The 11748-nt window shown below is 46.5% G+C and overlaps 1 protein-coding gene across 3 annotated transcripts in view; it reads left to right on the top strand.

The window, feature by feature from the left end:
* Positions 1-11748, top strand: part of Ptk2b (protein tyrosine kinase 2 beta) — a 119870-nt gene that overhangs the window by 86956 nt on the left and 21166 nt on the right. For all 3 annotated transcript variants that reach the window (XM_028758801.1, XM_028758799.1, XM_028758800.1), the window contains exons 5-13: positions 337-416; positions 7914-7976; positions 8162-8216; positions 8627-8767; positions 9030-9104; positions 9671-9772; positions 10696-10813; positions 11226-11265; positions 11640-11686. In XM_028758801.1, coding sequence (XP_028614634.1) covers positions 337-416; positions 7914-7976; positions 8162-8216; positions 8627-8767; positions 9030-9104; positions 9671-9772; positions 10696-10813; positions 11226-11265; positions 11640-11686 — 721 coding nt within the window. The remainder of the gene's footprint in view (positions 1-336; positions 417-7913; positions 7977-8161; positions 8217-8626; positions 8768-9029; positions 9105-9670; positions 9773-10695; positions 10814-11225; positions 11266-11639; positions 11687-11748) is intronic.

Genomic DNA, 11748 nt, shown 5'->3' with positions numbered 1-11748 from the left:
GAGAGAGAGAGAGAGAGAGAGAGAGAGAGAGAGAGAGAGAGAGAGAGAGAGAAACAGACATTGAGAGTATTTTAGACTTTTGAAACATCAAAGCTTGCTTCCAATGACACACTTCCTCCCACAAGGCTATACCTCCTAATCCTTCCCAAATAATTCCTCCAGCAGGGGACCAGGCATCTAAATTTATAAGCCTATAGGGGCCATTCTCAATCACATTACCAATATGTACATGAGAGACAAAGCCCAGGAGGTATCAGTGTGTTTACCTCCCAGGGCCTCTGCTTTAAGAAGGAAAAGTGAGGGCATGAGTCTGACCCTTGACCTTTCTCCCACCAGCTCCGGAATGACTACATGCAACGCTATGCCAGCAAGGTCAGTGAAGGCATGGCTCTGCAGCTGGGCTGTCTGGAGCTCAGGTAGGTAATTGTGAGCCCTCTTCCGGGAAAGCACAGTGCTGGCTTTGGACTTGTTTGCTTCTCCCTCCTCTAAGAAGTGAAAGTAGACATGTGAGAGACAGGAAGAGGAGGAGAAGAGGCCAATAGCCTGAAGGACTCACTGTCTAGTCTTTATGATAGACAAGGGAGAAGAGCCACTTCCACTCTACCTGGTCACTTCCCACCTATGGCCTGTCCCCACCCACCCCATGCCCTGACTCCACCACCTATAGTCTGTCTCCGCCCTCATTTCTAAACTGCCTGTCTCTTCTACCTGCCTATCACTGCTGCTGTTACTCAGTGATTCAGAAATGCTTCTAGAACTCTAGCCTGGGTCTAGGAAAACACTCAAAGGTGGGGTGTTAGTCTGGGCTGTCCATTGCTGCATCCCAAGCTCCAAGAAGTAGGTACTCAATCTGTACCTATGTTAGCACACCGCCAAATCATGACTTCCGGTTTGCAGTGTTTGGAGGTTGGCATGTGTGGCGTTAATTATAATTAGGGACAGAATGAGTATGTCTCAAACCAGATAGAAGAAAGTTGAACTGTTCTGGAAGGAAGTGAAAGATTTCAACTAGCAGATAATGGGTGGTGTTAGGGTGGGGAGATGGGCATTCCAGACCCAGGAAATGTGGGAGCAGAAGCTGTGGCCGGAGAACCACAGGGAATGAGATAGTGGAAGCAATGACCATTATGATGACACCATTAGGATGACATCATTAGAGTGAGATAGACAGCCTAAGAAGCCAGGCTTTACCCTTGTCTCTGGTGTTTCATTGCAATTTGGGGCAGAAGAAGACCCTGTGACTAAACCTATGTGCTTAGCCCTGTGTTGACCAAGGCCACAACACCTTCAGTTTGTCCAGCCACCTGCTGCTCTACCTCCCTCCCCTGTTCGGCACCTCCATCAGTGTAAAAGTAGCTCCAATGTCTGAGTGCACATTGTGGTTACTTGGTACACTAGCGTCCCAACCCCACCCTTGGCCCTGTGATCTACAAGAGCTTAGAAGATGAACTTTTAGCTAGCCTCTGAGTGGTTTAGAGGCAGTTAGCCTGGTCAGAATTGCTGAAAGACTTTCAAAGACTGTTGCCAGGAAAACCATGACCAAGTGTTAGTTCTGTTTGGCCCAATGTGTCATTCTGGGGAATTTCTGACTCTACCCATGACATACATCCAAGGTGACTGAAAACAGAACTCTGCTGACACTTCCATGGAACTGGGGGCCTTAGAGAGAGGTTAATGGCGTCGATGGTAGGGATTGTGTAACCAGAAGGTGAAGGTTCCATTTTGATTTGAGTAGCTGAGATTGTTGGCTTCTTAAGGACTTCCCATTTCCTTACAGTTAGAGGCAGCTGGTCCCAAAAAACCAAGGACTCAATAACACCCAGTATAGAGTCTGTCATCTTGGGTGCTCAGAGCTGGTGCACCAGGGAACACAATGAAGTTTGTTACATGAGCCCTTGTCTGACTTCTGTGTATGCTGTAGTCCTGAAGCTTGTACCAGATACAACAGGCTTCCACTCAGAAATGAGAAAATGATGAAAAGCAGTTCTATTGAGCTTTATATTTGTGGGACTCATGCTAGACTGTGGTGTCATTTTGAGACTCTAGTAAGCTACCTGTCCAGATCTGCTGGCAAACAACTTCATATTCTTACACCCTTCAACCATCCTCAAACTGATGTTGGTTAAGGCCCAAATGCCAAGCATGGCGCTCAAGGGTTAAACAACCAGAGAAGTATCTGAATTGCCTCTATAGTCTCATTGAGAGGGTATAGTGTATTAGAGTCTGTTCCTTAATCACCTCAGTGTTGTCCCCAAACTCACACTGTTTCATGAAACCTACTAGGCCTCCAGGCCCAGTGAGTTTCAAGTGGAAAATGTAGACTATATGGCTCTCACATGGTGATGGGGTGAGTGGATGTTTAAAATCAGGTTATTACTATTTCTTACCAAGAGTAGGACATATTTCTGAAAATCAGACTGTAAGGTAGAATCTTCTAGAACTATGGTTCTTTACTTAAACTCATGGGCAACTGTGCCTCCTTCTACCAACATCAAGAATTGCATAACCTGCCTACAGATAAATGACATCACCAGAAAAAATAACATAGCCTTTCCTGGTTTAAAGAAGCATGATATGCACATAAGACAAGAAACTAGTGACATCGAACCTCAGGGGATTGGTTCCTATTGAGAAAAATTGGGCTGATTGGGACGAACAGAGGGTCTAAAGTGGGGTGCCTGGACAAGAATCCTGAGTCTTCATTTACTGTGCTGCTCTTGACAAGTTATGTAATCTCTCTGTGCCTTAATTTCTTCATCTTGAAAATAGGAACGATGTCAGCAGTAACAATCTTGGAGGGCTGTGGGGAAGACTGAATTAGTTAATATATTTAGAGTCCTTAGAACATTAACAAAAGTGTTCCAGAATTAGTTGTTTATTCATTGAATCTATAAGGGGTCTGAGATCTGGAGAGTCCTGAAGAGAGGGAGAGGGACCAGGAGGAGATGATAGGCCCTGGAAGACAATGAAAGGGTGACTAGAACAGAAAAAAGATGTTCAAGGGGGAGCAGGCAGTCTACCTCTGTCCCTGTGCCAAGTGGGCCGGCTAGAGCCTGTTCTCATTACCCTTGATTATATCTGTGGTACAGGACTTTGTGTGTGTGAGGCAAGTGCTCTAACACCGACACAGACACCGCAGGTTCAGTTTACTCTTTGTTGTTGTTGTTGTTATTTAGAGAAATTTTAGGTTCACAGCAAAAGTTAGCAGAAGGCACAGAGGTTTCCCATGGATCTTGGGCCCTGTACACACACACACACACACACACACACACACACACATACACACACACACACACATACACACACACACACAGCTTCTCTTATGAGTATCCCTCAGGAGCGGTGTAGTTCTCATGGTGAACGAATATCTACAGGTGCACCAGTGTCACCCAACACTCATAGCTCACAGCAAGGTTCACCTCAGTGTCACACATTCTGTGAGTGTGGGCAAACGCCATGTAGAAGTTTCACTGCCATGAACATCTGTTGTTTGTCTCTCCCTCCCTGGCCACCACCAATCTTTTTATTATTATGGTTTCGCCTTTTCCAGGGAATCACATAGTTGAAATGATAGCTAATTGATATTTATTTATTATTTATTGAAGGGTGCTTTATAGACGCCCAACACATCACTTTGTGTAAGTATTCTACTGTTGGGTTCGGGGTGGAAGCCAAGAAAATGTACTTCAGATGCAGAAACTTAAAAATGAGAGCTTTATTTTCTGAGCGCTCAGGATCGGAACTGTATCCCTGAAGGGAGACTGTGCATTTTTAAAGGGTGGGAACACAAAGCGATGGGGAGCTGGGGAGAGCTGCAATGTTGTCCAATTGTATTTTGACATCATGGGTTAAGCAAGGGAGCAACAATTGGAGACTGGGCCTAATCCAGGGCACCTGGCTTTAAGGTCCTTAGTTCATTCTCCTAGACATTGGATCCGGAGCTCAGAGTGACGTGTGGAGAAAGGAGTAGGAGTAGGTCAGCTGCATGCAGTTAATTAGGGCAATTAATTAGGCAATTTGGTTATATATTTTTACAATTTATTCGCCTTGATTTAGATAACAGCAATTTCTATATTCTTGACCAGTTAACAGACAATTAAGAAAACATTTAGAGAAGTGGGTCGGATGTTTCACTCCTAGGCCCAGGACCGTGAACTTCTTTGACCCTGTCAGCAAGATGAAGAAGTTGTCCTTGAGATGGCTGGACTCAGACAACAGTTTACAACAGAAACTGGTCAGCTATAAGGAAGTCTCCGGCTCCCCTAGGGCCTGGAAACTTGAATTCAGTTTTTAAAGATAAAATGGTAGTACCTAGAATAAGTTTCTTTTTCTTGTTTCCCACTACACATTAAAATATGAAGTTCATGGGCCATAGGCTAGAAATTAGTCAGAAGCACCAAATAACTTGTCTTCTTTGACCAGATGGAACCAGGAATATTTCCCTTAACCAGCACAACAACAGAACTTTCTGAACCAAAGAATCATAGTGAATGTGTCTCCCAGGACTTGTTAAGTAATTAGTGACTGACAAGATTAGGATTAGAGAAAGAATACTCGCCTTGCTTTGCTTCAAAAAATCCACAAGGATTTGACCTTGTGGTTAACTGTAAATGTTGGCAACAAGATAACATTTTTATTACTGCCAAGTGGATTTTGCATGTCTTTATTTTCTTCAGTCCTGGGGATTGGGTGTGGATCAACTATGAGTCTGCACCCACCCATAGACTTCTGCCATCTAGTGTTTGCTTCTCAGAATTGCAGGCTGGGCCTGGGGAGAACCTGCGGGTACTAGAGGCAGTCCGAACAAGCGGCACCTCCTGTCACTCCCCTCTTCAGCCTGGGAAGAAGCTCTATTTTAAAGTTTTGTTTTTGATTGACACATAGTGATTGCATGCATTCATCAACATATGATTTATTTATGGTAAGAGCGTCCAATATCTGTTGCTGTTACTTTTGAATTATGCAATTGTTGTTAGCTTCCGTCATGATGCTGTACAGCAGAGCACGGAGCTTATGTCTCTTCTCACACTGTAACATTATAAAGTGGTCGGGTGTGGGAAGGTAAAAGCTTCCATATTTGGGCAGCTTCTTTAAACTGCGTAAGTCGGTGCTACCTGCCTAGCTTTATCTGCATAGGGAACTTTAAAACAGGTCTAGGAAAGCATGTATTCAAGGAAAAGATCATCCACTCTTCCTGATGACCCAGCCCGAGAGTCTCTCCATCTTTGAAGCCTTTTCTGCCCCTCTCCCTCAGCTCACGCATCTTCCCATATGCTAGACTGTGACATCTGCCAGACCCTTAACTTTAGGTTGGTTCTATCTACCCTGATAAACAAAAACATCAATGAACTAATGTCTTAGGTTTTTTTTTTAACTACTTTGAAATCTCAAAGCCCACCCCCAAAGGAACGCTTCATCCAACAAAGCCACACCTACTCTTCCTGGCAGTCTACCAACTGGAGTATTCAGACCTATGAGCCTACAGGGCCATTCCACCACACTCTACTCCCTGGTCCCCATAAACTTGTGCAAAATGCATCTAGTCCAACACCCCCCCCCAAAAAAATTCCCTGTAGTCTTTCAGTTTCAACACAGTTTAAAAGTCTAAAGTCTTCTAAGACTCAAGGCAATCTCTTAACTGTAACCATATATAAAATAAAACAGCAGACTCCACACTTCCAACATACAATAGAACAGAATATGTATTACCATTTAAAAAGGGAAAAAAGGAGACACGGTGAGAAAATACTGGGCCAAAGCAAGGCTGAAAACCAGCAGGGCAAACTCTTGATCTTGTTGCTCAATGTCTAATGTCAGAGGGCTTAGATGGCTCCACCCCAGGGGTTCTCAACCTCCCTGATGCTGCAACCCTTTAATACAGTTCCTCATGTTGTGGTAACCCTCAACCATACAACTATTTTGTTGCTACATCAGAACTGTATTTTTGCCACAGTTATGAACTATAATGCAAATATCTGGTATGCAGGATATCTGATATTTAACTCCCAAAGGGGTCATGACCCACAGGTTGAGAACCACTGCTCTATTCTTTTCCTGCTGCTTGCAATATGCTTCTCTCTCGGGATGCTCCCACTCCCTGTATGTAGCTCTCCTTGCAGAGCCTCATGGCTCCAGCACCTCCAGCACAGTGGGATCTGCAGAGCTTCCCAGCTTCATGCAGTGTCTTCAAAGTGGCTTCATGCAAGGACTCCCCTGCCACACACCTGGCCTCGGGGGCTCTCCTCAACCATGGAGGAAGACTCCATGGCCCCTTTACTCATGTATCCTTCCTGACTTGAAATCTAGGATCATGTGGACGACACTGTCAAGTTTGACTACCCATGTGGATAGAGCCTGGCCCATTGAATCACATTTGCAAAAAGATTCCCTTTGTTGTGGCTTTATTACTAACCATGTGACAGAATCCGTATTAGGCTGTCTTGTAATCTCCTCTACCAAGAAAATTAATCTAACACTTTTTAATTTAGCATCAGGCAGACTCTTAGGACAAGGGAAGTCAGCAGCCTCATTTTTTTGTCAAAATATCACAAGAATGATATATAGCCATGTGTCCAATATTGCTCTCCTCTGAAACCTCTTGAATGGGTCCTTCACAGTCCACATTGCTCTGAGCACTATTGTTTCCAAGCCTGTACTAGGATGGCCCACTAGGCTTTACTTGAAAGATTCAACTGCTTTCCTAGCTAAAAGTTCCAAATTCTTCCACATTCCTTCAAAAAAAAAATACACAGCATGGTCAGGTATGTCATAACAGTACTCCACTCTGGGTACCAACTTCTGTCTTCTTTTTTTTTTCTATTGCTGTGATAAAATGCCATGATCAAGACAACCTATAAAATAAATCATTTAATTTGAGTTTACAGTTTCAGAGGGTTTACAGTTAAGTCAGTGGTAGAAAAATGAAGGAGCAGTTGAGAGCTTGCATTTGACCCACAACTACAAGGCAGAAAGCCCACTGAGAACGTTGGGAGTCTTCTGAAACTTCAACACCTGCCCCTGATGGTACACCTCCTCCAACAAAGCCATACTCCTCAATCCTTCCCAAATAGATCCACCAACTGGGGACCAAGTATTCAAATATATGAGCCTATGGGACTGTTCTCATTCAAACCACCACACTTGGTAACTCAGAAAGGACTAAAATACCCTTTTTAGTTCCGATTTGTTATTTGTACTGTTAGAACAAGGCTGTGTGAGGGAAGCCAATGTGTGCAGTTACCCAGGGCATGAGTTATAGCTCACTTAGTCCTACAGGGAATATGAACAGCCACTCTGACTAGAACAGTCCAGGGAAGGCTTGCTCTGAGGTTTTCTAGAAATGTCATGGGAAGCAGGTAGCACTGGCTTGGGGAATTTCTAAAGCTGCCATGACTGATCTTGGAGAACCACAGAGACCTTTGGGTGGGTGATGAAGCACCCTAGGCAGGCCCCTTATACCTCACAGTTGAAGCTCTTCCTGCTATCATTCATCCTGTGATTTCAAGACCTGCCCTACATAGGCTCATTCCTCTTTACAGGCATTGCATTTCCAAAACCCAGTAGAGGGAAGTGGCAGAGCAGAAGAGTCATGGTTCTGCATTTTCTAACTTCTCTCCTCATTTAGGGACATTTAGGGATGGGTAATTCCTTGTCAAGATGGGGCTTTCCTGTGTACACACTGTAGTAAACATCTCTAGATGCTGCTGTCAGCATGTGGAACATCCAGAAGCACCTCCAGATACAGATAAGGGTTTCAGGCTATGGGGGATAGTGCCAAGTAGCCCCCTGGTGGTCCCTGCATCTGATAGAGATAGATGCTCCTGGGCCGGCACGTGATGTTGGATGCCCTACTCAAAACTTCAGCCTCCAGCTCTCAGCCCTCTTCTCCATGTCATCTCTCCTTCTCTCCCCAGGAGATTCTTCAAGGACATGCCCCACAATGCACTCGATAAAAAGTCCAACTTTGAACTCCTGGAGTAAGTTCTGTGTCAGGCATGAATTCCCCTCCCCCTCCCCCAGTGTCCTGCTTTCTCGTTCACCTGCCCATCTCCCCGGGAGCCCTAGGGCCCAGTTCCCTAGTCTCTAAGCCCTCTCACCTCCTTTTGACTGGTCAGAAGTTCAGCGTGTGTATCGAATGTGGCTTCTGTTTTCCTTCTTTCAGAAAAGAAGTCGGTCTGGACCTGTTTTTCCCAAAGCAGATGCAGGAAAACTTAAAGGTGAGGGAGGCAGAGAACAAGGAGCCCAGGGAGCCCTGCTCAGTGTGGGTTCTGTGACAAGAGCTAGAGAGTCAGGAGAGGAGGATCTACTGCCTTAGGCTACCTAACATAAGACAGCAGATGCTTGTGATAGCCCCTCCAGGCCTGGGACTCAGGATGAGGTACACCTGGCTCAAAACTGCCTTGGAGTCTTGATTCATTTCATGACCTGGATGGTGGGATTCCATGCCTCCCACCTTCTCTCAAAGGGTTAGAGCATGCTTCTGTGGAGACGGTCATGAGCTTCAGGAAATAAGCTCAGCATCTGTCATGGTGGGGCCCCCGGGAGCCAAGTTGTAGCAGCAGGCAGCCCTTCCATAAGATCTACACAGGAAGCTGAGTTGACCCTGTACTCCCCATCTGCTGCTCAGCCCAAGCAGTTCCGGAAGATGATCCAGCAGACCTTCCAGCAGTATGCATCACTCCGGGAGGAAGAGTGTGTCATGAAATTCTTCAATACTCTGGCGGGCTTTGCCAACATCGACCAGGAGACCTACCGCTGCGAACTCATTGTAATGGCCTGTTCTTCTTACCCTCACCCTGCCTGACCTCCAGGCCTCTGGGATAGAAGGAACCCCAGAGGGCCAATGTGGGGGGGAAAGAGGAAGGTGGTCAGGGAGAGAAAATGGATGGGAAGAGGTGAGCTTTCTGGTAGGGTTTAGGACGGAAGGGCTAGAAGGATGGTGGTATTTATCTACTTTAATGAGATTTTTTAGAGCTTCTGAATATGGCTGGGCAGCATGGGAAACAGTCCCCTTTCTCCTTTTATTCCAGCAAGGATGGAACATTACTGTGGACCTGGTCATCGGCCCTAAAGGCATCCGTCAGCTGACAAGTCAAGATACAAAGGTAGAGAGAGCCCAAGAGTGAGCCTCAACCCAGCTCCGGCTCAGGTCTTTTTCCTCCTCCCTGCTTCTTCTCCTTCTGTTCCTCCATCCGCTCTTCTCCCCTGTCCCCCCATTGCTCGGGGCAGGGACTTTATCAGGGCTCGACCTTGGCCTTGGTGTAGATTTGTTGAGAGGATCCGGGGAGAGCGGCGAGAGTTAGATGGTTCATTATTTGCCGTGATGCTGATGCACAAGGTGGAGTGAGGAATGAGAGAACGCTGTTGCTGTTCTTGTGCTGCATAAGGAAGAGCCCCTCCCTCACTGGCAAAATAAGCCAGTGACTTCCTGGGAGCCTGGGTCCAGTTCTGGCTCTCCTCCCCAACTTGGCATACAATCTTGGCAAGAGTATCTTGCTCCCTTTTTCTTCTGCAACCTGAGTATCTTAGGCTTCTGAGATGGATTTTCTAGCAATATTCTCTCTATCCTCAAAAGAGATTCTGCCCCCTCATCCTTACCTTCCTCTTGACCAGTTTCCTTGGTCAAACCCTGAGGTTAAATGGTCTTCGGTCCTCTCTGCTTCCTTCACAGCCCACCTGCCTGGCCGAGTTCAAGCAGATCAGATCCATCAGGTGCCTCCCACTGGAAGAGACCCAGGCAGTCCTGCAGCTGGGCATCGAGGGCGCCCCCCAGGTGAGCATTTCTGGGGCACCTGGGTGCTCTGTGGATAAGATTTATTCAAGCCTGTCCAAGTCCAAGGGGGACTAGGGGTTCTCTGTTAACAGATCTTGTTAAGAAAAGTGTGCCCACAACTGGCAAGAGAGAGGTGCCTACCACCAAACTCAATAATCTGAGTTTAGTCCCCACCTTCATCCTAACAACCAGCTCATGTACCGGAAGGGAAGAAATGACCTGTAGAGAATTGTCCTCTGATCTCCACATTTACACCGTGGCAACTTTGTGGCCTCTCTCCTGCAGTCACTAATAAATAAATAAGTATAAACCAAAATAAAACTCCACCCATTATCCAAACAATGGTAATGATAAGATTTAAAGAAATTTGGAGGAAAATTATTTCTTTACTATCAAGAAAAAAATAGAAAAGGCTTTAGGGTACTTAGAGGTGACTGAAAATAAGTTACACGCATAGCAGAAGTCTAACATTTATCGAATAAACAAATGATTTAGAAATCAAGACCTGAAGGACATGGGGCTTTTTTGTCGTTAGAAGTAGGAAAGAGACCTCAGACCACCAAACATTTGTCTCTCTTCTCTTAGCAGAATGCGCTGAGCCCCTAACCCCATCTTCCTCTCAATTCTCAATTTCTGCCTGTACACACCGATCACTCACCAAATACAAGGCATTGTGCTGTTTGCACAAAGATCAGAATGAGACCCACACCTGGCCTTGCCACAAAGAGCACTAGGTAGCTAGCAGGAGGGATGGACAGTGCGCCCTCTGGTGGCTGTCTCTAACAACACACAGAATACTCAGGAAAGGTGTGGGTGGAGTCCCACACAGTGGGGCCAGGTTTTGCAGCCCCTTCTTCCTCCCTGGGGGAGGGACTCTAGCCCAGGCTCTGCTTTCTCACCGGTGGCTGGCCCCTTCTCTACAGTCCTTGTCCATCAAAACCTCGTCCCTGGCAGAGGCTGAGAACATGGCTGACCTCATAGATGGCTACTGCAGGCTGCAAGGAGAACATAAAGGCTCTCTCATCATGCATGCCAAGAAAGGTGGGTTTCTCTTTGGAGGTAGACTAGCCCAGAGGTGGATGGCAGGGAGAAGATCAGGCATTGGCCCTTAAGTGGAAGCAAAAGATTTTAAGAGTGCAAGGAGGTGCTAAGTCTGTTCTAGGTGGTCAGCTACTGGGAGTGACTTCTGGAGGGGCTGTGTTTGCGGCCGCTGGCGTATCAGAGCCTTTGATAACATATAACTGTTCTGTTCTGTGTGACCCTGACTGGGGACCAGTCAGGAAATGGGCAAGACTGGAGCATGTGATATTGACAGGAGGAAGTTTTCAAAACGGGTTCAAGTTCCATCTAACACCGTGGTGCTGACAGGGGGCCTTAGAAGCAGTGTTCTATCTACCATCCATTCACCTGCATGTCCTTGGCTCTATCCCTCTCTTCCTCTACTTTCTCTTAGATGGTGAGAAGAGGAACAGCCTGCCTCAGATCCCCACACTGTGAGTACAAGAGAGATGCCTCTATGGGACAGGGCTGGAAGACCGTGCAGTGAACACCACCACCTCCCTTGTTTCTGAGAGAATGCTTGAGTCTCTTCATTTCATTAGGGTGTGTGTTCCCTCCCAGTATACAACCATGGGAACGTTCCCTGTCCCACCCAGTGCTTTCTTGAGAAGAAGGTGTCTGTCTTTCCTTCAGCTCTTGCCCCTTGGAGTCTTGGGTTATACTCCCAGCTTGCTGACAGCCAGGTTGGCTGCTCTTAAAGATCCAGCCTGTGCTGGGTGTGTGGATGGAGGTAGATTGAAGCTGCTTGAGGGAGATGTTTCAGGGCTCTGGGGTCAGCCAGCTCCTTCCCTCTTACCTTCTCCTACAGAAACCTGGAGGCTCGGCGGTCCCACCTTTCAGAAAGCTGTAGCATAGGTAAGCGTGCTCACTGAACCCTCAGCCTCTGCTCCTCCCCCATGCTTGCCCAGTGCCTATGC

This window comes from Grammomys surdaster, unplaced genomic scaffold, assembly GCF_004785775.1.
Source record: "Grammomys surdaster isolate TR1022 unplaced genomic scaffold, NIH_TR_1.0 126219, whole genome shotgun sequence".
Lineage (NCBI taxonomy): Eukaryota > Metazoa > Chordata > Mammalia > Rodentia > Muridae > Grammomys > Grammomys surdaster.
The sequence above is the reverse complement of the archived record's forward strand: the minus strand, read 5'-3'. Positions and strand labels throughout refer to the sequence as shown.